The sequence below is a fragment of the Enhydra lutris genome, unplaced genomic scaffold, assembly GCF_002288905.1.
Source record: "Enhydra lutris kenyoni isolate GAN:26980312 unplaced genomic scaffold, ASM228890v2 scaffoldscaffold13, whole genome shotgun sequence".
Taxonomy (NCBI): Eukaryota; Metazoa; Chordata; class Mammalia; order Carnivora; family Mustelidae; genus Enhydra; species Enhydra lutris.
The window spans coordinates 36,405,991-36,431,497 of NW_019154097.1; the positions used below are offsets into that span (position 1 = coordinate 36,405,991).

Consider the following 25,507-nt stretch of genomic DNA (forward strand, 5'->3'; position numbering starts at 1 on the left):
CCACCCCTGTCGCTCCTCCGTCCCGCCCGCCGAGGAGGCGCGTTTTCTAGACAGGCAGCGCCTTGGCCACCTGGCAGGGCTGGGTCGCCTAGCAACGGCGGGGTCCTTCCTGGCTCGGCGGCGCTCGGGGCCTGAGGGGAGAAAGCGGCCGCGGAGGGCGCCGGGGCCCGGTGGCGGCGGCGGCGCAAGAGGCGGCAACCGGACGGCGGCGCGGGGTTGGCGCGCCCCGGAATCCGGCCTCTGCACTTGAGAGGAGATGAGCTCGGCCGACAAGGCCCGGGTGGGGCCCGCGGCCGACGGGCTTGCGCCGCCGGAGGAGGAGGAGGGCGAGGGGGGCGGCGAGGCGGGCGGGAAGGAGCCAGCGGCAGACGCGGCCCCCGGGCCCAGTGCCGCGTTCCGGTTCCTGGTGAGTCGGCGGGAGCCGGCCGTGAAGCTGCAGTATGCGGTGAGCGGCTTGGAGCCGCTGGCCTGGTCCGAGGACCACCGCGTGTCCGTGTCCACGGCCCGGAGCATCGCTGTGCTGGAGCTCATCTGCGACGTGCACAACCCGGGCCAGGACCTGGTTATCCACCGCACCTCGGTGCCCGCTCCTCTCAACAGCTGCCTCCTCAAAGTAAGTCATCCCCCGGACCCCAGCAGGTCCAGGGGGTCCTTCTGCCTCCCTCCCACGGCCGCGTTACCCGTCCCTGGGGAGTCTTGGCCTGCTCCCACTCCGGGGATTCCCCTCGTCGCATCCCGCGCTTGGGGCTGAGGGCCGGGGTCGCCGTATTTAAAAACAGAAAACCTCGCAGCCGTTCGCGCCCAGTTTTCCAGATCACCCACCCCCTTCCGATGCACACAGGTATCCCCGGAGCTTTCGTCGGAGCCAGGTCCTTCCTTGGCCCCGGCGCCGGCCCCACTGCTGGCGCTGATGCCTCTCGGTGGTGCCTTCTGAGACTCCACCCCCTTTGACCCAACCCCAGACCTCGCCTCTACAGTTGCTCCCATTGTTTGGAACCGACTCCCTGGGCCCTTGTCTGGCTTTGTTTACCGTGACGTACCCTCCTCCTGTGCCGCTTCTGCTTTGGAGAAGACAATTTGGTCCTTCTCGTTGCCTCAGCTATCTTAGCGACTTTAGTATATCAATGTTCCTTCTCACCTTGAGCAGCTGGGTGCTCCAGGGTTTTCCTTTCACAGCGGGAAATCTTTGGGATTGGCATGGACAGGAAAGCTTCCGGAGATAAATGCGGTTCTCGGATTTCAGGGCCTTTGTGGACATTTAGTGCTTTCAGCTTCATATAAGCCAAGTTTGCCTTCACAACTTTAGGGTTCCTAGTTTTACTGTTTTAGTATCACTATCTTCAAATTTATTTTTTTCCCCAGATAGTAAGTCATATCATTCATTAGTGGTTTTAAAGTATAAAAACGTTTCCTGTCTCCTTTATAAATCTTTATGCGTGTATGTGATCTATAAGGAGTGTGTATTTATTCGTTCCCCGGATACTTGAATAGCACCGTATATGAGCTAGGTGCTGACCTCGGTTCTGGAAATAAAGCAGCGTACCAAGCCAAGTGCCTGCCTTCATGGAGCGTACATTCTTTGGCAAGTCATGAACAAGTACGACTGTAATATCAGGCGGTGATAAGCACTGTAAAGGTGTATATCTATGCCCAGCAAATGTATTTATGTGAAAGTGGAAGGTTTTTTTTTTTTTTTTAAGATTTTATTTATTTATTTGACAGAGATCACAAGCAGGCAGAGAGGCAGGCAGAGAGAGAGGAGGAAGCAGGCTCCCTGCTGAGCAGAAAGCCCGATATGGGGCTCGATCCCAGGACTCTGAGATCATGACCTGAGCCGAAGGCAGCGGCTTAACCCACTGAGCCACCCAGGCGCCCCGAAAGTGGAAGGTTTTAAAACTTTTTTTTGCACTGCCATTTTAGACACGAATCATTAGCTGTGGCTAGGGAGCAGGGAGCCCACACCACCTTTTAATTTTTTTAGCACACTTAAATGTTTTATATTTATTTTTTTTTAAGATTTTATTTTTATTTATTTGTCAGAGAGCGAGCGAGCACAGGGAGGCAGAGAGGCAGGCAGGGGCAGAGGGAGAAGCAGGCTCTCCGCCGAGCAAGGAGCCCGATGTGGGACTTGAACCCAGGATGCTGGGATCATGACCTGAGCCGAAGGCAGCCGCTTAACAAACTGAGCCACCCAGGCGTCTCACACTTAAACGTTTTAAACAAACAGTTTGTTGCATTCAATCACTGGTAGACTGATAGGACTAAAACCTGAAAATCTTCTTGGAGAAAATATGAACAAATTGGCTCGAGTATAACCACATCAGGTAGACAGATATTGTTAATACTGTGAAATTGAGAAACAGATGGAGGCAGAAGAAAGTGGCTTAAAAGGTATAGCCTTACCATTTCTAAGGATGTTCATGTGTACACGAACTAGAGAAAACTTTAAGTGTGTGTGTCCAACGTGGTCCAGATTTAATGATTTAGCAAGGAGAATTTTTTCAATTTAATTTTTTTTAAAAGATTTTGTTTATTTACTTGACAGAGAAAGACAAGTAGGCAGAGTGACAGGGAGAGAATCAGGCTCCCTGCTGAGCAGAGACAAGGATCTGGGGCTCGATCATAACTCGAGCCAAAGGCAGACACTTAACTGATTGAGCTACCCAGGTGTCCCAGCAGAGAGGATTTCTCAAGTGGGGGAAAGAGCAGAGGGAGAGGGAGAGACTCTTAAGTAGGCTCCGTACTCAGTGCAGAGCCTGTCACAGGGCTCAATCCCACGACCCTGAGATCACGATCTGAGCTGAAACAGAGTCAGGATGCCTAACCGACTGAGCCACCCAGGCGCCCCTAGCAGAGAGAATTTAAAGAATAGCAGGAATAGTGAGGGGAGGCCCTTAATCAGGGAGTGTTATCTGGTGGTGAATCTGAAGGAGACCCGAGAGAACTTTGGATTTGTCCTGTAAGAGGAGCAGAGGGGCATCTGGGTAGCAGGAACGAGGTATCCGTCTGACTCACGTACATGATTAAGTCGTAGACATACTTTATTGTTTGTGTGAGTAATGATGGGTCAACAGACAATCTCTTCTAGAGAGGGAAAGTGAGGTGAGGCCAACTTAGGAACTCCGAATGTCGGTCTGAAGAAGTTGGCTTTAATCTAGGAAGCCCAAAGGTGCTGTAACAGTTTCATGAGCATGGACTGGCCTGGAATGGTTCAGGAATATGAATCTGGGGGGCCTAATGGCAAGAAGACGATGATTAGGGTTAGTATAAAATAGAGGGTACAAATTTGGGCTTTGGCACAAAATAGCAATATAGGCTTGTCTGTACAAGGGGGATGATAAAACCTGTGTTGTTTAGACTTCTTTTTTTTTTTTTTTTTAAGAGAAAGAGAATGTGTGTGCACAAGGGGGTGGAGGGGCAGAGGGAGTGCACCTGCAGGCTGTCGATACTCGAAGTAATAAACTCGGTCACACAGGTATGAAGAAAGCAGGGTCTCGGTCAATACTGTAGCTGTGGATATGAAGATGGCCATAATACTCTGGTAAAAACTGGACTCGTTGGTTGTGCAACTGTCTAATAAGTAATAGGAAATCTTTCATATGCTGCTTGTAATTAGTGGATCGCTTGGAAGTTAATGAGTGGCACCTTCCCCTCGTGTACCGTTCTTCGGTATGCGCGTCACACAAACCGTCCATCAGTTAGCAGTCTCACCAGAATAGGAGCGTTTGGTGAGTGAATGCCGAGCTGGCCCTGCGGTTCTGGAAGAGGCCTCTGTCGGGTAAATCAGGGCTGCAGTGGTAGGAATGTAAAGAAGTCTGTATCAGTACTTTGGTGACTTTACCCTTTGGCAGTGCCTAGGGATTTCAGCTGCTCTGTACTGTCCAGCTTGCCCTTGCTCCGACATGAAACATAGGTGGCCATTCTGCAGCCTGGATCAGTTCACTGTAGGGCCCGCTAGAAGGCCAGATGCTCAGCTCCTCTGAAGCTTTTGCTCTGTGATCCCATTATTTAGATTATGAGTTTCAGGAAAATGTGCCGTTTCACAGTAGTTCATATATCTGCTATTTGCAAGTTACTGCCCTGGACACTGAAGTTACATGATACCAAGGAGAATGATGTAAGCGAATGATACAAAAAAGCAGTGAAATTGTGATTTAAGAGTAATTTGCAATTTTTCTGCCCATTGGACTGCTGATTTAGTGACTCATCTAATTGGATACAGTTCCAAATTCTAATAAAATTTGAGTGACTGGGGCGCCTGGGTGGCTCAGTGGGTTAAGCCTCTGCCTTCGGCCCGGGTCATGATCTCAGGGTCCTGGGATCGAGCCCCGCATCGGGCTCTCTGCTCAGCAGGGAGCCTGCTTCCCCCTCTCTCTCTGCCTGCCTCCCTGCCTACTTGTGATCTCTCTCTCTCTCTCTCTCAAATAAATAAATTAAAAAAAAAATTTGAGTGACTAATTTTACTTTGCATGAATTTTTAGGCTTGTTAGAAAGCATTAACTCCATCCACATTAAGTTAAATAACTATTGGCTATCTTTGGAATCTTACTCCTACCTTCAAGAAGCTTCCTGTAGAATAGCTTCAAGTGAATTTCTGTTCATTAGGTGCTTATGAAGGAGTTAACTATTAGTAGTAATAGTGGCCAGTTGGAAACAGGAGTCTGTAATTAAATGACTGGCTGGGTGTGGTCCTCTGGGAACTGGACTGCTATGTGGTGTACTCCTTGGCCGTCTGAGTACATGTTTTAATTGATGGCTGGTTTTGTGACATGGAGACTTAAAAGGAGGGGCGCTGTACTCCTTCAAACTAATACATCAGCAGTTGCTACACAAAACCATTTTCCCTGCTGTAGAGATCCAAGATTCTATCCTTCAAGGATTCTTCCTACAATGAGCGGGACCAAGCGTTTCTTTTATGTCATCCTCTGCTGCTGTTCTGGGGTATAGGTCCTGTCAAGTTTACTCCTAGTTCTAGAGTAACTTTTATTTGTAGGACATTTACCTGTCCTAAGGATTATTGCTTGGCGTTCGGTGTCATAAGATTTGGTGATTTTGTATCTACCCTTTATCTGGTGGACAATTTCATGTCTACTCTGCATTTTACATACTTTATTAGGGCTCATTAACTTGTACTTAATCCCCAGAGAGTGTCCATCTTCCTCCTCCTGCTTCTCCTCCTCCTCAGTAACAGTTACTGACACTTATTAATAGATGCTGTACAGGCATCGGGCGGCTTAGCCTGTAGGGACTCTTTGATCTCAGGGTGGTGAGTTCAAGTCCCAAGTTGGGCATGAAGCCTTCGTAAAAGATGCTTTATGTATATTGACTTATATAACTTTCCTAACTCTGTGACACATACATTATTGTGTTCTTTTTATGAATGAGAAAATTAGGGCCAGAAGGTTTAAGTAATTTGTGCAGGGTTACAGAGCTCATGTGTGATAGAGCCAGGATTTGAACCCAGGTAGTCTGGCATTTTTAGTCGTTATGCTGTGCTTCTCTGTAGTACTTCAGATTTTATCTACCCATACAAAGCTCTGGGCTTTGATTAGCATTATTTTATTAACAGGCTAGCCAGCTGCACCTCTGTTTAATTGGGATTTCCAGTCTATTTCACTGGCATGTCCATAGGTGTATCCAAGAGGCTATCTTAAATGCCTTTCTAAATCAAGATATACTGCCTAAGACACCATTTCCAGAGTATTCTTTAGGAAAATATAGGATGATACCACCTGACAAAGTTTTATTGTTTAAAAAAAAGTTTGGGGGGTGTGCCTGGATGGCTCAGTGGGTTAAAGCCTCTGCTTTTGGCTCAGGTCATGATCCCAGGGTCCTGGGATCAAGCCCTGCATCGAGCTCTCTGCTTGGCAGGAAGCCTGCTTCCCTTCCTCTCTCACTGCCTGCCTCTCTCTCTGCCTGCTTGTGATCTCTGTCTGCCAAATAAGTAAATAAAATCTTTAAAAATAAATAAATAAAAATTTTAAAAAGTTTGGAAAACTCTGGTTAAGTCAGCAGCTCCCTGGCCAAAGCATTTAATGTGCTCCTGAGAACCTTCACGGAGAAATGATGTGTAACATACGATGTTCCCAAGACTTAGGTGGCCACAGAACTCTTTTTCAAGAGACAAATTAGGGGAGTAATGTTCTACGTAACACACTTTAGGAAAAGTTAGTCATCTGACTCATTTGTTGGATACCTTTATATCTGCCTTTCTGTACTTCTTATGTCATTTAGCAATTCCAGCAGAAAAGAGAATAAGATTAGATTTTTCCAGTTATCCTATGCTGGTTTCTAATGATCACTTCTGTCCACACAAACTTTTTTTGTTTGTTTGTTTGTTTGTTTGTTTTAAGATTTATTTGTTTAGGGGCACCTGGGTGCCTCTGACAGTTAAGCATCTGTCTTCGGCTCAGGTCATGATCCTGGGATCCAGCCTGGTGTCTTGGCTCCCTACTCAGTGGGAGTCTGTATATCTCTTTCCCACTGAATCCCCCCACCCCCGCTTGAACCGTCTTGCTTGTGCATGCACTCTCTCTCTATCAAATAAGTAAATCTTTTTTTTAAAAAAAGATAATTACTTGAGAGAGAGAGAGAGAGAAAGCATACACGACCATGAGGGAGCAGGGAGCGGGAGAGAGAATCCCAAGCAGACTCCCCACTGAGCACAGAGCCTAGCACAGGGCTCCATCCTACAGCCCAGAGGTCATGACCTGAGCCCAAACTAAGAGTCAAACACCTAACCAACTGAGCGACCCAGGCGCCTCACAAACCTTTCTTTTGTTAACAACTGAGGGATTTCATTCCCTAGCAGGTTTTATGGTCTGTAATATTTGTTACCTATTTTTCATTTAGGAGATATTTTAAAAGTGTTTATTGTACTCTGGTTTCCTGACACATTCCCAGTTATCCAAGCTTTATTAAGGACTAGTCAGTCATTTGGAGTTCAGTATCTTCCAGGTTTATCCTGTATGTCCTAGAGTGTAATTCCTCTGGGCTTGGGGACTTAAACTCATTTAACGTGATTTTCATTATATCCATATATGTCTTAGGCTTGAATTCCTTTGTAATTGTGTAATAACTACCCTTTCCAGTTTGAAGATCAGCTTCTACATAAAAGGAGGTTGTCACTAAATCTGTATGATTCTGCTTTCTTGCTCTGGGTCAATTTCCCTAAGGACAGTAGGGTCAAGTGTTTTTCTCTTCCTGCTTCGCACATATCAGAAGACATGGTTCAGTTGACTTAACACTTTATTTTGGCCTTAGCCTTGCTGGCTCCAGATCACTTTCTTTTGGTCATTTGTCTCTTCCTTTGTCTTTAATGTTCCTTTAAAATTCTTTTAAAGAGCTTGCCATCATACAGCCAGGCACTAAATAAACAGCAGCGCTGGCGTGTGGCACAAAATTGGAGAAGGAGAAATGGGAGAAAGCCAGAAAGATCTCCGAAGGCTTCAGAGAGAGAATTAGGTCTGGTAGGATGGATGGGATTTAGATAGGAAAATGGCATCCCAGACAAGGGGCCCAAGGGAGGCCGAGGAGGGAGTACTCAAGGAATGGCAAGTAGTTTAATCGGAGTGGACATTATTCTATAGAAACAGTGGACAGAGCAGTTGGAAGTAGGCTTTCAGCACGATCGCTAAGTGAAATTTTAAATAGAGACTTAAAACTCACATTTGTATCACAAAGACGTTGTAAAAACCCAGATACCCAGTTGTATCAACGATGTATACAGAGATATGTTTTCATGACTATGTCACATATTTATGGCTTTGTGACTAGTTCAGCTAAGTGCTGTGTTGACTCTTAAGGATCAAGTACATCCTTGTGATGGCTGTTGCTCATGGCAGTTCTAAGAAGAGTGTGGGAGCCAGGCTTTGAATAATGGCGAGATTTATTCTAATCCTTGAAAAAATTTTTACTTTCCGAGTAAGTACTCGTTTACTTTCAGACATGTACTTGATCTTTTAAATGTATGTCTTTCAAAATTAACGGAATTGATACAAAATTCTGTGTATATTAATGTGGCCCAGTTAAAACTGATTAATCAGTTAGTACCCTAAGTAATGTCAATGTATTCCTCCTAGAGTGCAGTATTTATCTCAGAGTTTTTGTATCTCTTCTTTTCAGGTCGGCTCAAAAGCAGAGGTTGCTGAGTGTAAGGAGAAATTTGCCACCTCCAAAGACCCCACCGTCAGTCAGACTTTCATGTTGGATAGGGTGTTCAACCCTGAGGGGAAGGCCTTGCCACCGATGAGAGGATTCAAGTACACCAGCTGGTCCCCCATGGGTTGCGATGCAAATGGCCGGTGCCTCTTGGCAGCACTGACCATGGACAACCGCCTGACCATCCAGGCTAACCTCAACAGACTGCAGTGGGTCCAGCTGGTTGATCTGACTGAGATTTACGGAGAGCGACTCTATGAGACCAGTTACAGGCTCTCTAAAAATGAGGCTCCAGAGGGGAATCTCGGGGACTTCGCGGAGTTCCAGAGGAGGCACAGCATGCAGACACCCGTCCGGATGGAGTGGTCGGGCGTCTGCACCACGCAGCAGGTCAAGCACAACAACGAGTGCCGGGATGTGGGCAGTGTGCTCCTGGCGGTCCTCTTTGAGAACGGCAACATTGCTGTGTGGCAGTTTCAGCTGCCCTTTGTAGGGAAGGAATCCATCTCTTCGTGCAACACGATTGAGTCAGGAATCAACTCTCCTAGTGTTTTGTTTTGGTGGGAATATGAGCACAATAATCGGAAAATGAGCGGCCTTATCGTGGGGAGCGCTTTCGGACCTGTGAAAATCCTTCCTGTCAATCTCAAAGCAGTTAAAGGCTATTTCACCTTAAGGCAGCCCGTTGTCTTGTGGAAAGAAATGGACCAGTTGCCCGTGCACAGCATTAAATGTGTTCCGCTCTACCACCCGTACCAGAAGTGCAGCTGTAGCTTAGTGGTGGCTGCGAGGGGATCCTACGTGTTTTGGTGTCTTCTCCTGATCTCCAAAGCAGGTCTCAATGTCCACAATTCCCACGTCACGGGCCTTCATTCACTGCCGATCGTCTCCATGACCGCAGACAAGCAGAATGGAACCGTATATACCTGTTCCAGCGACGGGAAGGTGAGGCAGCTGATTCCCATTTTCACCGATGTCGCATTAAAGTTTGAACACCAGTTAATTAAACTCTCGGATGTGTTCGGCTCGGTGAGGACACACGGGATAGCAGTGAGCCCCTGCGGCGCATACCTGGCTGTCCTCACCACCGAGGGCATGGTCAACGGCCTCCACCCCGTGAACAAGAACCACCAGGTCCAGTTTGTTACTCTCAAAACCTTTGAAGAGGCAGCTGCTCAGCTCTTGGAATCTTCCGTTCAAAATCTTTTCAAGCAGGTGGATTTAATAGATCTTGTGCGCTGGAAGATTTTAAAGGATAAACATATCCCTCAGTTTTTACAAGAAGCTTTGGAAAAAAAGATTGAAAGCAGCGGAGCCACCTATTTTTGGCGTTTCAAACTCTTCCTCCTGAGGATTTTATATCAGTCCATGCAAAAAACCCCTTCAGAAGCATTATGGAAGCCCACCCACGAGGACTCCAAGATCTCATTGGTTGACTCCCCCGGGACGGGCAATGCCGAGGAAGAACAGCAGGAGGAAGGCACGTCTTCCAAACAGGCGAACCGGCAGGGCCTGCAGGACAGGAGCAGAGAGGGCGACGCGGAGGACCCCGCCGACGACCCCCTGACCCAGGCCGGAGACACTGGGGGCCGTGAGCCGATGGAAGAGAAGCTCCTGGAGATCCAAGGGAAGATCGAAGCTGTGGAAATGCACTTGACCAGGGAGCACATGAAGCGGGTCTTAGGGGAGGTGTACCTGCATACCTGGATCACAGAAAACACTAGCATCCCCACTCGAGGCCTCTGTAACTTCCTGATGTCTGACGAGGAGTGTGATGACCGAACGGCACGGGTAGGTGTTTTCTCAGCAGAAACGCTGAAACCGTAAAAGGTCTGCTTTCTTCATGAGGGAGAAAAGGTCTACGTGGCATTCCTAACCCAGCTTTCGCTTTGATATTTTGTAGGTAGTTGATTGGCATGAAGTGCAGGAGAATAAATAGGAAACACGGATTAATGCAGAGCACACATTCAGATCCCACAACGAATATTTCCGTTCACCGCAGCCTTCACTGATAGGCAAGGCTTGCGGGCGGGCCGAGATCCCCAGGCCGGGATGAGCTGGCGGAGGCTTCAGTTAGCGAGTAGTATGTGACTGGGCGGTCACAGCAGGGGAAGGGTGACATTCTGCTTTCTTTCCTTCCTGTTTGCAAAGGTTCTGGGGGCATGGGGGTCAGCACTGGCGGCAGCACAGGGACTGGTCACACTTGGGAGGACTTGAGATCTTTGATACAGTCAGGGAGGGCATGTTCAAGTAAGCAAATTATTACTCACAATGTTTATTTTTACAAAAACGGCATAATCTTGATTTTGATTTAGAAGCATCTTGGAGTCTTATCCAAAATGTATTCCACAGAATTCAAGTTCCCTGATAGAACACCAGGGTTCCAAGCTTGAGGAAATGCCATATACTCTGTCCTCCTCTTAGAGGGTCCCAGTGTACCTTATCCTTCTAAGGATTCTGAGAATTCCTGCAGAAAAGAAACCACTTAACTTTATGTAGCTCATTGTTATCCTGGTATCAGGGAACCTTTCTTTGTGAACTAACAGCCGCTAAAATTCTCAAGTACAACAATAACAACAACAAAAAAATCCTGAAGAACTTGTGTTTCAAGGAACATACTTTATTTTATACTAAAATATTCAAAACCACAAAAGCCTGTGTTCCCTACTACTGTTAAGATTGACACTTATTCTCACTGCCTAAAGTCTTGCTTAAAATTGAAGGTAATAAATGAAAATATCTTCCTGCCTAACGTTAAACCACTCACAAATTCCTTGTTGCATTTTCTTATTGGAAAGTGTGTGTGTGTGTGTGTGTGTGTGTGTCCCCACCCCTAAAATCATTACACACAGGAGATTTGGAGTAATGGCAAGAATAGTTACGAGGTACTTTTCATGTAACTGATTTTCCATCTTTGAAAGCTTTTAAAAATTGTTTCATTGTGGTCTCAATTGTGCAGACCACACACAGCAGACCATTGCGAAGAGTTTCCTGGTGATCACTGTTTCACAGGACCTAGAGGGAGTATCACAAGAGGCTGTGAAAGACTGACAAAACATTTTAGGAAATAGGTGGTGGGAGTTGGCGGTGATGGCTTAGGCAGTTGTCCACGTGTGGCGTGAGTGCGGGGACGGCCAGCAGTCCCAGGGCGCCAGCAGAGCCAGTTTGAAGAAGGGAAGATGGTGCCTCTGCTTATCGATAGAACCGAGTTTTGATTAGAAACACTGCATTTCATGTCTTAAAAAAATCCCACCATGTGCATGAAATGAACCTTTTCACACCTAGTGCACGGACATGCTAGTGATTACGCGCTGTTTGTGAGATTCTCTGCCTGGTGTGTCAGTGCCGCTAGACCAGCGGTGTTTATTACCGCCGCCGCCACCCCCCCGGCCTTTTTAGACCTTTTTTTTCCTAATTGTTCCTGCCTGCGACATTTTAATAGTTCCACAGCTATATTTTGTATATATTTGTGGTAGATACTGCCTAAGTGTACTTTCTGCATAAAAAGGGTAAGAATTTTTGTCCCCCCAAGAACCAGTATTTGCCCTGTTGGAAGGAATGTCTCCCCCTCTGGGGATGTGTGAGTTGCACTGACACAGGTGGGCCTGCTGGTCGAGGCTGGTAAGAGCACATAGAAGCGGTTCTTCCTCATGTAAAGTTTGAGTGCATCTCTCCTAGAGCAGTTCTGAACAGATTTTGTCCTGGCACCAGTACCAGGATATTTGGGCTGTCTGGAAGAGAAGGGAGGGTGGTTGTTCCTGCTGGAAGGGATCATAAATTAGAATTCTTAAGGCTGAAAAAACAGAAGGCCAAAGCCAATGGGCTTTACGTTTGTAAATTATATACAGCGTAGTTAAGACACTAGTTTGAGCTATTAAGATACTCTCAAAACTTCAGTGAACTAATTTCAGTGAATGGTTGTAGTAGAGAGTTCCTCTGCGAGAACTTACGTATAAATGGTTTAAGAACCCCGAAGGACGTTGTCTCCTCGTAAGATGAGATTCCTTAAGGCTTGGTGTACCCCGTGCCTCCGAATGATGTAGCCAGTGAAGGTTTTTTCAACCAAATAATGAAGTAGAGCAGCGTGTTTTATACTTTCATTTTTAAAGTGGTATAATCCTAATAAACAAGGCAGAGAAAAGCGATGCTGAAGTAGGGCCAGGGTCTAGAGCCTGTCCTGTCGACCTCTCTCTGCCAGTCCCAGCGCTACACGGGGCCCACCCTGCCTCTGCGATGGGGCCCAGTGGATCGCAAGCTGCGGGCTGCTGGACTAGATTGCTCGTGGGTCTTGGGGCTGTGAGAAAGGGGAATTACCTTTTAAAATCCTGGTTATATTTGCAAGCTTGTCTTAGAATGAGCATTTTGTACAATTTTATATAAGAATGGACATTTGTACAATTCTACAAAGTTAGAATTTCACATAATACTTGGCCCATAGAGATGATGCTTTTCCTTCTTAAAGTCATGTTACAGAAGACCTAAATACTTTGTCTTCCAGTAGAACTCTGAACTCCTTGTTTCAGGAGCTGCTAAAGCAAGGCAAGTGATAAGGTTTTGGTTTTCAGAAGTTTTTTCTTTAGTTGTTGGGGTTCACCCTGTTGTCACAGGGTCACCAAATGAATTTATCCTACTCAGCCGGTCCACACACGTTGAGGGTCCGACTCTGCTGCGTCCAGACAGTATGACCAGCCTGCGTGGAAATGCAGGCCTCTGAGCTCGTGTTCGCGCAGCGTTTGCTGTCGTCCGTCCGTCTGCTTCCGGGAAGTCTTGCACTCAACGCCGCTCAGTGTTGCTACTGCTTTGTCTTACTAGGTGCTGATTGGACACATCTCGAAGAAGATGAACAAACAGACTTTCCCTGAGCACTGTAGTCTGTGCAAAGAGATCTTGCCATTCACAGATCGCAAACAGGCCGTCTGCTCCAATGGCCACATCTGGCTCCGGTAAGCCGTTCATTTTCAGCCAGCCCGTGCTTTCGCTCATTTTCCACTTTTGTATAGTGCAAGCCCCTGGGAAGTGTGTGTCCAGAATAATGTTGCCTGTGCCACTGGGTTGGAGAAATGCTGCTGTTAGAAAACAAGATGTAGACTTTATCAGTCTGAGTAAGGAGGACACTCTTTTAGGGGATTTTTTTTTACTGCTTGAGATAGGGGTTTTTTTTGTTTTTGTTTTTAAGATTTTATTTGAGAGAGAGAGAGATCATGAGCGGGGAGAGGGAAAAGCAGACTCCCCACTAAGCAGAGAGCTCAATGCGGGGCCTGATCCCAGGACCCTGAGATCAGGACCCGAGCTGAAGCCAGAGGCTTAACCGCCTGAGCCACTGAGGCACCCCAAGAGGGATTTCTTTATTTTGATAATACTGTTTTCCTTTTAAGTAGCATTAAATTTTTAAAAATTGCTACAAAAGTAGTACCTGTATAAGCTAATGGAATACAAAAGAAGAGCGAATGCACTTCTTTTGGTTTAACTTTATACTGAAGGTGGAGGTCTTCCTTCTCTTACCGTCCCATGTCACTGTAAGAGGGCAGCTCAGTTGTGTTCGGGTTTTATAGACCCGTGAGTTGCGTTTGACACCGTGTTTGCTCCCCCCTTCCTCCCCGCGGCCCCTTCATCTCCTGGCTTTCCCACACACAGTCCCCCCGGTTTTCTCCTTGCCTCTCCCTCTTTCTCCGTTGTCTTTCCTGATTCTGTTCAGTCTCCTTGATGTCTGTCGTGGACCTGCTTCTCTTTTGTCAACACTCCTTGGCAGTCGTGGACCGTCTGCGCACCGGTGGCTTGAATGGACATCTGTAGCCTGACTCTGTCCCCCAGGCAAACCAGGCTTTTCTGCTGGACCCCTATTCACTGTCTCTGCTTGGAAGATTCAGAGGCGTTCCAAATATGAATCCAGCCTTTCCTCACTGCCTCCACCTCGGTAGTCCTCGCGTGAGACACTCTCTTGCCCAGATTTATATGGTTCCCTCCCCGCAGGGGTTCCCACTGCCTCCCTTGCCCTCCAGCCCGGGTGCCGCGTGGCCACGGCTGCGAGCCTGCTAAGATTCACCCACTCCACCCCTCTCTGCTCAGAACGCTCTGGAGGCCGCCCATTCCTGATGAGTAAAAGCCTGAATCCCTTTAGTGATCAGAGCTGCACAACCCGGCCCAGCCCCACTCTGACCTCATCTCCCATTTCCCTGCCTTGCTTACTTTACTCTCTGCGCACCGGCCTCATGGTTCTGCACGTGCACAAGGTGCCTCTCCTACTTCAGGGAGTCTGCCTGGATTGCTCTCCCAGCGGGTGGTCGCGAGGCTTCCTCAAGTGCCCCTTTATCAGTTAGCCTGCCTTCGTGGCCACACTGCCAGCACTATAGCACCCGGCCGGCGTGCCCCGCCAGCGCCCCCTGGCATGCCCTAGTGTTTCTCGTTGCTCTTCCTTGCCTTATTGGCCTCCCAAGCGGCCATCACCACTTCATAGATGCTTTACTTTTTGGTTCTCCCTCTCCTCTGGAGTAGAAAGCGCCAGGAGAACAGAGAAGCTTGTTGTTTTGTCCACAGCTGTTCCTAGAACAATGCCTGGTCCATGATAGGCACCCATTTAATCTTTTAAATTTATTTATTTATTTATTTATTTATTTATTTAAGAATGTGTGCTCTTAGTGGGGAGGGGTAGAGGGAGAGAGAAGCCCAAGCAGACTCAGCTCGGTGTCACGCCCCTGAGATCACAACCTGAGCTAAAACCAAAAGCTGGACGCCCAGCCAGCTGCGCCAGCCCGGGGCCCCCACCCAGTTAATTTTTTTAATTTATTTTTAACAGAAACAGGATTGTGCTACACATCTTATCTTTTCTTTTTTTTTTTTTTGAAGATTTATTTATTCAAAAGAGGGAGTGAGCATGTGAGCAGGAGGAGAGGTGGTGGGGGGGTTGCGGAGAGAGAGAGAGAATCCTCAAGCAGATTTTGTGCTGCTTGCAGAGCCTCCGGACCCTGAGATCATGACCTGAGCCAAAATCAAGAGCCACCCAGGCACCCTGCTATACATCCTATCTTATCAACTTGACAATTCTCTTCTCAAAATATTGTGGACATTTTTTTCACATTACTACATAGATCCCTTTTTTTTTTTTTTTTTTTTTAAGATAGATTTACTTTAGAGGGGGCTGGTGTGAGCAGGGTCGGGGGGCACAGGGAGAGAGAAAGCATGTCAAGCAGGCTGCCTGCTGAGCATGGAGCCGATGCAGGGCTGTGCTCCCTGAGCCTAAGATCATGACCTGAGCCAAAATCAAGTCGGACTCAACCAAGTCACCCAAGCGCCCCCAGATCCCATTTCCAATGGCTGTAGAGGGTTTCATAGTACAGATGTTCTGTTATTTACTTCCTTGTTGATAGATACTTGGATTTCTTCGGAATTTTACTGTGTTCTTATGCTTTTTTCTAATTTGATTTTTAGGGGACGAATGGGAAGCAAGTTTGTAATAGTAGTAGGCTTGTAGTAGTAACACCTAACACATCTGTTGAGCACAGCAAGCATGCATGGGGGCACTGCGGTCGTTTCTGTTTTTACAGGTGAGGAAAGGGGGGCCTGGGGGAGATGAATAATTTGCCCAGGGTCACCCAGCTGGTGACCGCAGAACTGAGAGCCTGGCAGTCCGGCTCCAGAGTTCACATGTGTCACCACTGTGCATCGTTGTCTCTCGATGGGTTCTTTCACAGAAATTCTCTTCACATTTGCTGGATGGAGTTAATGCCGGAAGGTCTCGGCGTAATTTCTCCATGTGAGAATGGGTGCTTGCTCTCACTCAGGTGTAGCCTTTCTTCCTGTAATACCCAAGTCTTTTCTCGAGGTACCCCTACTTGGACTCTTTCCCCTCAACCTCTTCCTCTCTGTTTCTCTGCTCCTTAGTTACTCGGCTGAAGAACTGATCTGTGGGGAAGCCTGACCTATGCAACCCACCATGCACTCTGCCATTGCCTAGCGTCTCCCCTTCCCTCACTAGCCTGGTCCCCGTGGATGCCCAGGGAGTGGTCACAGCATAGAGCTGAGCCTGTGAACATTTGTTCATGTCCCGTCTCGTTGTTTGCACCATTAATTTTGTATCTTTCAGGTTTTCCCCACTGTACTGTCAGATTCTTAAAGACAGTGCTTTTACCTAATCTTAAACATCACATACAAGAATAATTTTCTGTATAATACATGTTCCTCTTTTTTAACATGTCAAAAATGCAAAGTATGGACAGAATAAACTCTTTCTCAGACTTGCAGTTGGCCAAAAAGCAGCCGCCCGACCGGACTGGAAGCTTTATATCTCCTGGCTCAGCATCCAGACCCTTGCTAAATGTGGGCTAGGCTGGCCAGCTTCGTGCAGAGGGACACACTGTTGCCACGGGCTTGGGAGCTCTTTCTGCGCTTTCCTGGTTAGTGTATGGGTTGACAGTAACCGTCGTCTGTGGCTTCCTCCTGATGATGGGGTCTGTCTTCTCTCAGGTGCTTTTTAACCTACCAGTCCTGCCAGAGCTTGATATACAGAAGGTGTTTGCTCCACGACAGCATCGCCCGCCATCCAGCTCCGGACGGTGAGTGCTTTCCCAGCTTCGAGCTTCACCTGGCTTCGCCTAAGGCCATGCGGGGGGCAGCAGGCTCGTTCTGCTCTTGACGGGATGATCATGAAGCAACGACTCATTAAAAGATGAGAATTGGAGTAGGTCGTATGCATTTTAGTGCATAAGGAGGGCTGCAGTGGGCTCTTCTGTCCCTGCAGACAGAGCGTGCGTTCAAGAAAATGCCAGAGCTTGTTTCAGATGGCAGACAGAGGTTATATTTGGACGGAAGTTCTGCGAATGGTAAGGTACACAAAGACACAGTTGCTAAGGCAGAGTGGCCACATACGCACTTGGAGTCATTCTTCCAGTAGCCACGATGGGATTTTTCAGGTTGGTCTGTATTGTCCTTTCTGATAGCCCTGGTGACAAAGCCCCCGTTTCCGAGACGATGAGTTGGAAATAAGATCACAGACATGACCCAAGACTTAGTGACTGAAATTGTCTCATGAACATCAGATTCATGACCTGAGGCTCAGTCACATCACACCCCCACCAAATGAGCTAACTAGATGTGAGCGTCACACGGTTATGTACGTGTTTGGGGAAGATTTGTGGTCTCGATGAACTAAAACAGAAAGCATTCCACATGAAACTCTGCCGTTTTATCTTTACTCCAGAACGGTCTCTCTCTGAGAAGGCGGTGCGTTGGCCGCTTTTGTTCTGACTTGTTAACGGAGCACGCGATCCCGTACTGAGGCAGACAGGAGCGTGTAAGAACCCTTACATGCCCGTCACTCGGTCTCCGCTCTTGTCAGCTCGTGGCCTTTTAGATCTCTTCGGTAGTCCCCCACTCCTTTCCCTCCTCTCACTGCATTATTTTGAAACAAATTCGGGAAACGCACAAACACTCCGTGCAGCTGAGAGTCGCTGTGCTGATGAGACGGGAAATCGGGAAGAGATCGAAACGGGTCAGAGAAACCGCTGTCGGCGGACACGGCGTCGCGCTGCGTGCAGTTCTGGGAGAGAAGAGAACCTGCGGGGCCTGGAGGGAGGTCAGAGAGCAGGGCGGTCACGGTGACGGGGAGAAGGTGTTGACCCAGTATAGTCACGCCTGGCTCCGAGTCATGCATTTAGAAGATGACGTCACTATCATTTTATCAAAGAGGATTTGCACGGGAACAGCGTAGGAAGGATGTCTCCTCGGAGCGCAGTCCTTTCAGCAAAAGAAACAGCTTTGTGAATCACTCATTCGTGGTCCTTGCGTTCCGTTCCCTCGCAGAGGGATGAAAATGCCCTCACACATGTAGCTTCGTGAAGCACGATTTCGTCTAGCCTCGTCTGGAGCGTGGGAGGGAGGCGCTGTCTGGGGACACAGAGCCGGGCGCGGGGGCGGGGGGGGGGGAGCGTCCCTGTCCTCGGCAGCCCGGCCAGGGCTCAGCCCGGCCGCCTGCCCTCTGAAGCTCACGCTGGCGCCGCTTGTGTTTCTCTCGCAGATCCGGACTGGATTAAGAGGTTACTGCAGAGCCCCTGCCCTTTCTGCGATTCTCCGGTCTTCTGAGCGGCGGCGGGGGCACTGGGACGGGCGCGCTCGGTCGCGGACAACACCCTCGGGCTGAGGACGTGGGATGTGCTGGCTGAGCCTGGGCTTCGCGCGGGCCGGCCTCTTCGGGAGCGGAACCAGGGCCCTGGGAGCTCCTTTCTGAAGTACCATCTCGTCTCCAGGGACTACGGGATAGCTCTGAAACGGCCGAGCGCAGAGGCTGTGAGTCACTGTGAGAGGAGCGCCGGCCCCCACTCCTCACCCGGTGAGGAACACTTATTGTTCAAGTGTTTTGACTGAAGCAACTTGAACGGAAAGAACGCCCTGTCATTTCTGGGAACAGAATGATCTCTTCTGGAGAGTTGGGGTAAGGGCCTTGCTGGACCGAGTTGGGCTTTAATGCCTGCCTTGGACGGGAACCGCCCCGCGGCCCCACAGAGCGTGGACCACTGGCCCGGGGTGTCGTGCGCCAGCAGACGCGGCGCGTGTCCGAAACGGCGCTTGACCCCGATCCTTTGTTCCCACAAACAGCCACAGATCTGTATCCCACGGATTCTCGTCTCTGCTGCGTACTGAACACATGGTCATAAAACGGTATTTTTAAGAGGTCGAGGCCAAGACTAAAGTTGGTTTTGATGTGTCAGAAGATCAGGTGATTCCTGGAAGTAAATAATGGCGACTTATTTTTGACGAGCTCCCGCGTGATGGATCCCCAGTCCTGACTTCTTAACAGGTCAAGGAGGTCGGGAATTCCTCTCCACCCAGGTCACCTTCCTGCTTCTGACTGTCGTAGCCCAGATGAGATATTTGTACACAGAAGAAAAAGAATATTTTCTCCTTTAAACTTCTAGTGTTTTTAATGTTGACATGTCCAGACATTTCAGTTGTATCCACCATAAGAATGTGCAGGCCATCTAGAGACTTCCAGAAAACTCACAGAAAGCGACGGGCAGCCCCGGCGTGCAGGTGCTTGTGCTCCAGTGCTTGTGCTCGTGTGGCTTTGTGGATGAGAGCCCGGGAATTTCTTCCCAGCAAGGGTCCCTGATACTTAGAATGTAGCTCTTTTTCCTGTGGGCTGTTTAGAGGAGACGTTAGGCATTAATTGGTCTTAAAATCTAAAATTAAAAATGGACATTCGGGAATTACAGTGTTCTTGGATTGCGAAAATAGCGTCCTAGAGCTCGGTGCTAAGCAACAGGACCGTGCTGCCCGCGTGTGGAAATGGTACGTCCTTCTGGGAAGTAGGAAGGAAGTACAAAATGGGAGATTCTCACTCCGCTTACATGATGGCTGTTTCGCCTTTATTCTAACACTTGCTCCTGCCTCTGTCGTGATTCCTCAGTGAAGGACTGCTTGCCCTTGCTTTAGAAACACTTGCTCTGTGGGCAAGACACACAGCCATAGACCGCTGTGGGCCCCCCCCTCCCCGGCACCTCCCCCCCGCCTCCCCGCCACAGGCACCGGCGCCCAGAGCCCTTCAGAGGCGCCTCCAAGCGGCCTGCCCTGAAATGGCTTCTGTTTCCTGTTCAGATTGTGTCTTGTCTCCTCTGTTTAATTCTGTCTTTGCTGGAGTCTTCTGCTTCGCTTTCTCTTCTTGGTCATTTCAAGAATAGTGTTGATCCAGATACGGGGGCCCGCACGTTGAATTGGTTTTCCGGAAAGAGAAGCAGGCGGCACGGGGATCGCGAGCTGCACAGCTCAGACGTCACGTGGCCCGTCGCTGTCTCAAGTCCTGGGGACCATGGCTGCTTAGTTTCACTTACTCTTTGTTCCTTATCAGAGTCAGTGTTTGAGTTGTTCTTACGGGGAATTTTGTGCCGCTGCCATTTAAAACTTACATTAAGTTTTTATTTAAAGCAGTTGTACGTTTTGGGGGAGATGGACCTCTTGGGAGTTAACTAAAAGGGTCTCCTGAATTACTGTGTATTCTCTGTAGGAATAAACACGGCAACTGTTTTACTAGAACGTGACTTCTCTCTGCCCGGGGGTGGGCATTCTGCAGACTCTAAAATCCACCCACCACCTCAGCCTGAATTTCCGTGCCTGGAGCAGGGAGGCGCCCCCCCGCCCGCCCCCGCACGCCCCCCTCGTGCATGGCCACGTCGCGCGCACAGCCGGCTTCTGCTTGCACGAAGGGTCGGTGTGCCTGCCCACAGAGAGCCGGTCAGTGGGACTTGGGGAAAGCAGTGCTGACACCCAGAATCTTCCAGCCCACTGGCTCTCCTGGCTTACACCTGTCGTGCTCTCCATGCTTCCTAGAATGGCCCGATCCGTTTCGCGGATTTCAGGTTTATCTCGGCTGTCACCCTAAGAACTGGGTGAGAAGCGGCAGAGATGGGGGAGGCCGTGTTGCCGCGCTGCCCGGGAGTCAGGCGCGAAGACCGGATGCAATTAGACCTTTCCAGCTACAACACGCTTGCGTGCCGGGGGCCTGATACCCACACCTGTATCCCGCGCTCTCTGCCTGCGCTTAATTTGTCCCCATTACTCCAGATAAGAAATGGATAGCTTGTTGCGCTTGATACTCATTCTGAAACCCTCATGTGCCCAGCACCCAGACTTCAAGCCGTCTCTGCCTACTATCACATCTGCCAAAGCTACCAATTATTTTTCAGTGTCAGGAGTTGTTAGAACCGCTGGCGAAGCTTGTGGCTGAGTGTGACATCTTTCTGCTTCTAAGAGGACGTGGAAGCATGTGGGTTGGACCTATTCGCGAGTGCCAGGGGTTAATTAGGTGAAAGGAACGTTAAAAGGTGATAACTAAATAGAAAGGTATTTTCTGTTGTAATTACACCTCTGTCAGCTAAGAAGCAGAAGTTGGTGCTTATTGGCGCTTGTCGGGGCGCGCGCGGGTTTCACAAAACCCCTGCTCCCCAGCAGCCCCCTCGCAGCTGAAGAGGAGCTGCCCCGCTTTGCTGAGCTGCCGAGGCTCCGGGAATGAAACCCGGATCTCCGGCCCCCGCCTGCGGGCTCTGCTCAGCCTGCTCGCCCCTGGCCCCTCTGCTCTCGCGCTTTTCCTTCCTGGTGAGTCCTCCTACTTTCCCTTCCTCTTGTTTTCTCAGCTTCAGGACACGCCCAGAGCCAGCAGGTTTCACGTTTGAAAGGACAATAGATCAGTGATAAATTTTCTAAAAATTACCTCACACAGTAGGTCTCCTTCCTAGAAGAGACGATCACACAGTGATTTTTCTCTCTAACGGTAATAGTGTTAGCTTTTAACTTGGTAAATTATATCTGGTTTTCTTCAAGACTTCATTATTTCCCTGGCGGAGTGCTGAGTAACTCTTGGCTGGCCTTTGGGGCTAGAGTCTGCTGAATTTTAGCCCCTTGCCACTACCCGCTGCCCTATGCCAACTTGTTCCTGACGGACAGAAATGCTGGCTAAGTCAGCTGGCCTGTTTTGTTTTGTTTTGTTTTGTTTTCTTTTCTTTTTTTAGATTTTTTAAAAATTTATTTGACAGAGAGATCACAAGTAGGCAGAGAGGCAGGCGGGGCGGGGGGGGAAGCAGGCTCCCTGCTGAGGAGAGAGCCCGATGGGGGGTTTGATCCCAGCACCCTGAGATCATGACCTGAGCTGAAGGCAGAAGCTTAACCCACTGAGCCACGCGGGGGCCCCAGCCGGCCTGTTTTTTAAGGGAAAGGTAGGTTCTGCGTTTTTTCTTATTAGGCGTTGGGAGCACGAACAGCCAGAGCAATCGTGAGTGTGTTCAGCGAGCCCACCGTGGACGTGGCGGGCCTCTGCGCGGCTTCCGTGAAGGATCACGAATACACCTTTACGTCAGATGCTTCTTCCCCTGGGGTGGACGCGAGCCGTTCAGTGAGACCACGGAGCGTCTAACCTTTCTCCTCACGGCTGTCCGTTTTAAAAACGTCTAGAAGGCCCGACTCCATGGTTCCCATTTCCCTTACTCGTGTGCGCATCAGCCGGCAGCTCAGGCAGAGTGAGCTGTGTCTCGGGTCTCCTAGTAAACTTGGAACTGCTCTTTCTTGAAGCTAAAAAGGCTTCTGGAGTTAAGAGCTTCCCGTCTGCTCACCTGATGCCTGCTATTTAAAATGATCACGGAGCCGGTGAAACCCGACTCTCCTTGCGTTGAGTCCAGTTTGCTGACTCTGGAGTTGCTCCTGACGGTCCTATAGCGTCTCTATCCTGATGACAGCGGGGTTTTTCTGAAGATGGGGAGCTCGGCTCCAAGGCGCTGACGAGACCGGTCAGCGGAGTCCGTAGACAGGATGAAGCCTCCCAGCTGCCCGTGTCCTCTGTTTTAGAGCCGGGCTCTTCCTGAAAACTGGCGGGAGACCGATCAGTTTAACGGGGCAATGGCTATAGAAACGTCCCGTAAAGAAGTTAGTCCTTTTGTTGTCGGACTTCCAGTCTCTGTATCTGGTTAGGTGATTCAGCTTTTCTTACCTTGCGTTTTTTTTTATAATTACACCTGGTGGGGGGGGTCCTAACATGTACACGGAGCATTATATGATTTTCCAACTTAGGGGCGCCCTTCCTTCCAGGCTTGCCCACAGTTGAAAGGGAAGATGACAGTCTCCTGCCGGCATAAAGGTACAGGCCGTCTGGGCGAGACGCTGTCGGCGGGTTTGGGGGGACGGACGTGGCAGAACTCCAAATCCGGTTATTTCGCAGCCAAAACGTGCTCGCCTCGCCGTGAACTCCTGTCGCTGTCACGGAAAGGTCCTGTCAGGCGGCCGGACTGGAGGGTGTAGGAGGCGGCGATGGCTTGGAGGCACCTCCTGCTTCCTCCGTTTCACATTTGCCAAACAGGCTGCTGGGGGCTCGGGTAGATCGTTTTTGGTACGAATTCAAAATTAAAAGCAAAAATGCATTATTGGGTCTTTTTAAAGACTTTGACTCAGATTTGTACTTCATGAAAGGAGCCTGAATATTAAACCTGTTTCTACAGAAATGAGACTGTAGAGAAAACTAAGTGTGTGTTGTGTATAGTGATATTTTATGTTCACCCGATACCTGTGCTAATCTTTGAATTACATGTATGTTTACATAGGACATTTTTTTAAATAAAAAGAACGGGCGTCTGAAAACTTAAGGTTATAGAAAGGAGAGAGTTTCTTATTCTCACCATCGGATTAGGTGGTGTGTTTCAGACTTTTGGTGTTTAAATAAAACTTTTAGGAATAAGAGCACCTTCTGCTGGAATATCCCGCATCCAGAGGAGTCGGCCGCTTCCCTGCGCTGTCGCGCGTCTGTACAGAGCGGCCGTTACTCCTCGAGGGCGGAAGCTGTCAGCGTCGTCTGGGTCGCTCTGCAGCACCCGCTGCAAAGTGCCTGGCAGAGCGGGTGCTCCCGACTCACACAGTGAGACACTCCTGCCACCTCTAACATGGCGCGTGGTTCCCTTTTCTAGCACATTCGGAACCGCAAAGACTAAGGACCTGAGGAGGGCCAGGGTCCTTCCTGGGTTTGAGCGGAGGGTCCCGGGTCGAACCGGACCGTGCCATAGCCTTCGCACGACCTAGCCTTCTTCTCCTGAAGGTCCCGCACCGGTGTCGTGAGCTTTTAATACTAGGACGGAGGTTGCTGGAAAACATTCCAAGTGAAGATCATAGAAAAAATGAAATGGAGACTTCGGAGGGGGGTGTCTGTGACCGGACAGCGCCGCGGGGCAGTCTCTCCCGAGTTTCCACCAAAGAGAAAGTAACAGGTGCTCAGGTGCTGCAGCAGGTGGCTGGTCGGCCGGTTGCCCAGTTAAGGAGAGACCGCGGGCATTCGCTTTTCCCCACTTCGGACCCCTCCGTGGCTCGTCCGGTTCTAGCGCTGAGTCCAGTCCCGTCTCTGTGGGCCTCCAGCGCCGCACCCTTAGCAACGTGTTCTGTAATCACGGGGTGACCTCGCATCTGTCGTGTTTGTATGTGGAGCCACTGGTATCCTCTTGGCCACTTTTTTACTCAAAATAAATAACAGTTGTTTGCATATTATTTGCATCTCTTATCAGGTTCACATGGTTCGTAGCGAAGTTTAGAAACCACCTTAGGGCCGACACCGTCAGCAGCGAAGGCAAGTAAGGCCCAGACCTGAGCAGCGGGGGTGGAAGGAGCTACAGACGTGAGGACGGCGGCCAGGGGCGACTCCACCAGTCAGGGCTGTGGGCCTTGGGTTTCTTCCAGAACGAGGGACGAGGAATGTGAGGGAAGGAATCAGTAGAGGGTCAGTAGCATGTTAAGCCTCGTGTTCTCAAAGGTGTCCCTTAAATCGTGTCTGGCGAAGAGGTCCTACGTGAAGTGGTGCCCCGGGGCTTCTGCGGGGACGTCCCCGTAACTGTCCTGCGGGAGCCCCCAGGAGAGCGGGACCCAGAACAGGATGAGCAACCAAGCAACGGGGCTCGGAGTAGTAGTAAAACTGCCCGAAGCCGAGGGCAAAGAGAAAACTCATAAGCCAAAAAAAAGGTTCCCTTGCAAGGAGGCGTAGTCAGACCCCGAGGAGGACTTTCCGAAGGCAATGGCTCGGTGCGAAGGCAGCAGGCGCTGACGCGGGGAAGGAAAGGAGCCGCCAACCTAGAAGGCGGAATGCCACAAGCTCACCTTTTGAGAACGAAAGTGACGTTTTCAGGCAAACGTGGGAAATGATGCATCACCGCAGACCAGCACTAAAGGTGGTTCAGGTGGGCAGAAGGCAGGTCCGAGGAGCGGCGGGGACGGGGCGCGCCGGAGGCCAAGCAGGTGGCAGCCCACGAGGTGCTCCGTTCCCTCGACCCTCGCGTGGCCTAGGACCAGGACGACGAAGCCGTGTGAGACTCCAGAGTTTTCTCTAGAGTCACCACTTGGAGAGTAGAAGGGTCTATGATTAAGCTAATCAAGGGTGAAAATTAGAGCATGATTTTAAACAACCCAAAACGCAAGAAAAGAGAAAAAATCAATCTAGACGAGGCTGGGAAAATGAAAAGAAAATAACATAGTGGATTTCCGCCCCGACCCAGCACTAGTCACCATAATTGTGAACGAGCAAGTGGCCCACACAGAGCAGGGACTGTCGGGCTGAGAACGCGTGTCGCTCGTGAGTGATAACCACAAAATACTTAGTTTATGAACACACAACATCCAGGGAGTTTGAAAGAACGGCAGAGGTAGCCGATGTCCCATTCACACCCCCAGGCTTCGTGCCAGATTTCTACACCCGCGAGCCACCCGACACACAAAGCCACTGTTTGACACACTCACTTGTCTCCGGTCCGGCGGCCGTGACCAAGTACCGTGGGTGCTCACGGGGCTTGCAGACGCCGGTTCCGGAGGCTGGCAAGGGCAAGATGAAGGTGCCAACAAGACC

The 25,507-nt window shown here is 49.5% G+C and overlaps 1 protein-coding gene across 1 annotated transcript; it reads left to right on the top strand.

Moving 5' to 3' along the window:
• Positions 1 to 244: 244 nt before the first annotated feature.
• Positions 245 to 19,653, top strand: LOC111145581 (general transcription factor IIIC subunit 4). The gene is made up of 5 exons (XM_022500544.1): positions 245 to 613; positions 8,125 to 9,951; positions 12,973 to 13,103; positions 16,621 to 16,709; positions 18,170 to 19,653. The coding sequence occupies exons 1-5, from the start codon at positions 257 to 259 to the stop codon at positions 18,232 to 18,234; spliced, it is 2,469 nt and encodes an 822-aa protein (XP_022356252.1). The 5' UTR covers positions 245 to 256; the 3' UTR covers positions 18,235 to 19,653.
• The last annotated feature ends 5,854 nt before the right edge of the window (positions 19,654 to 25,507 follow it).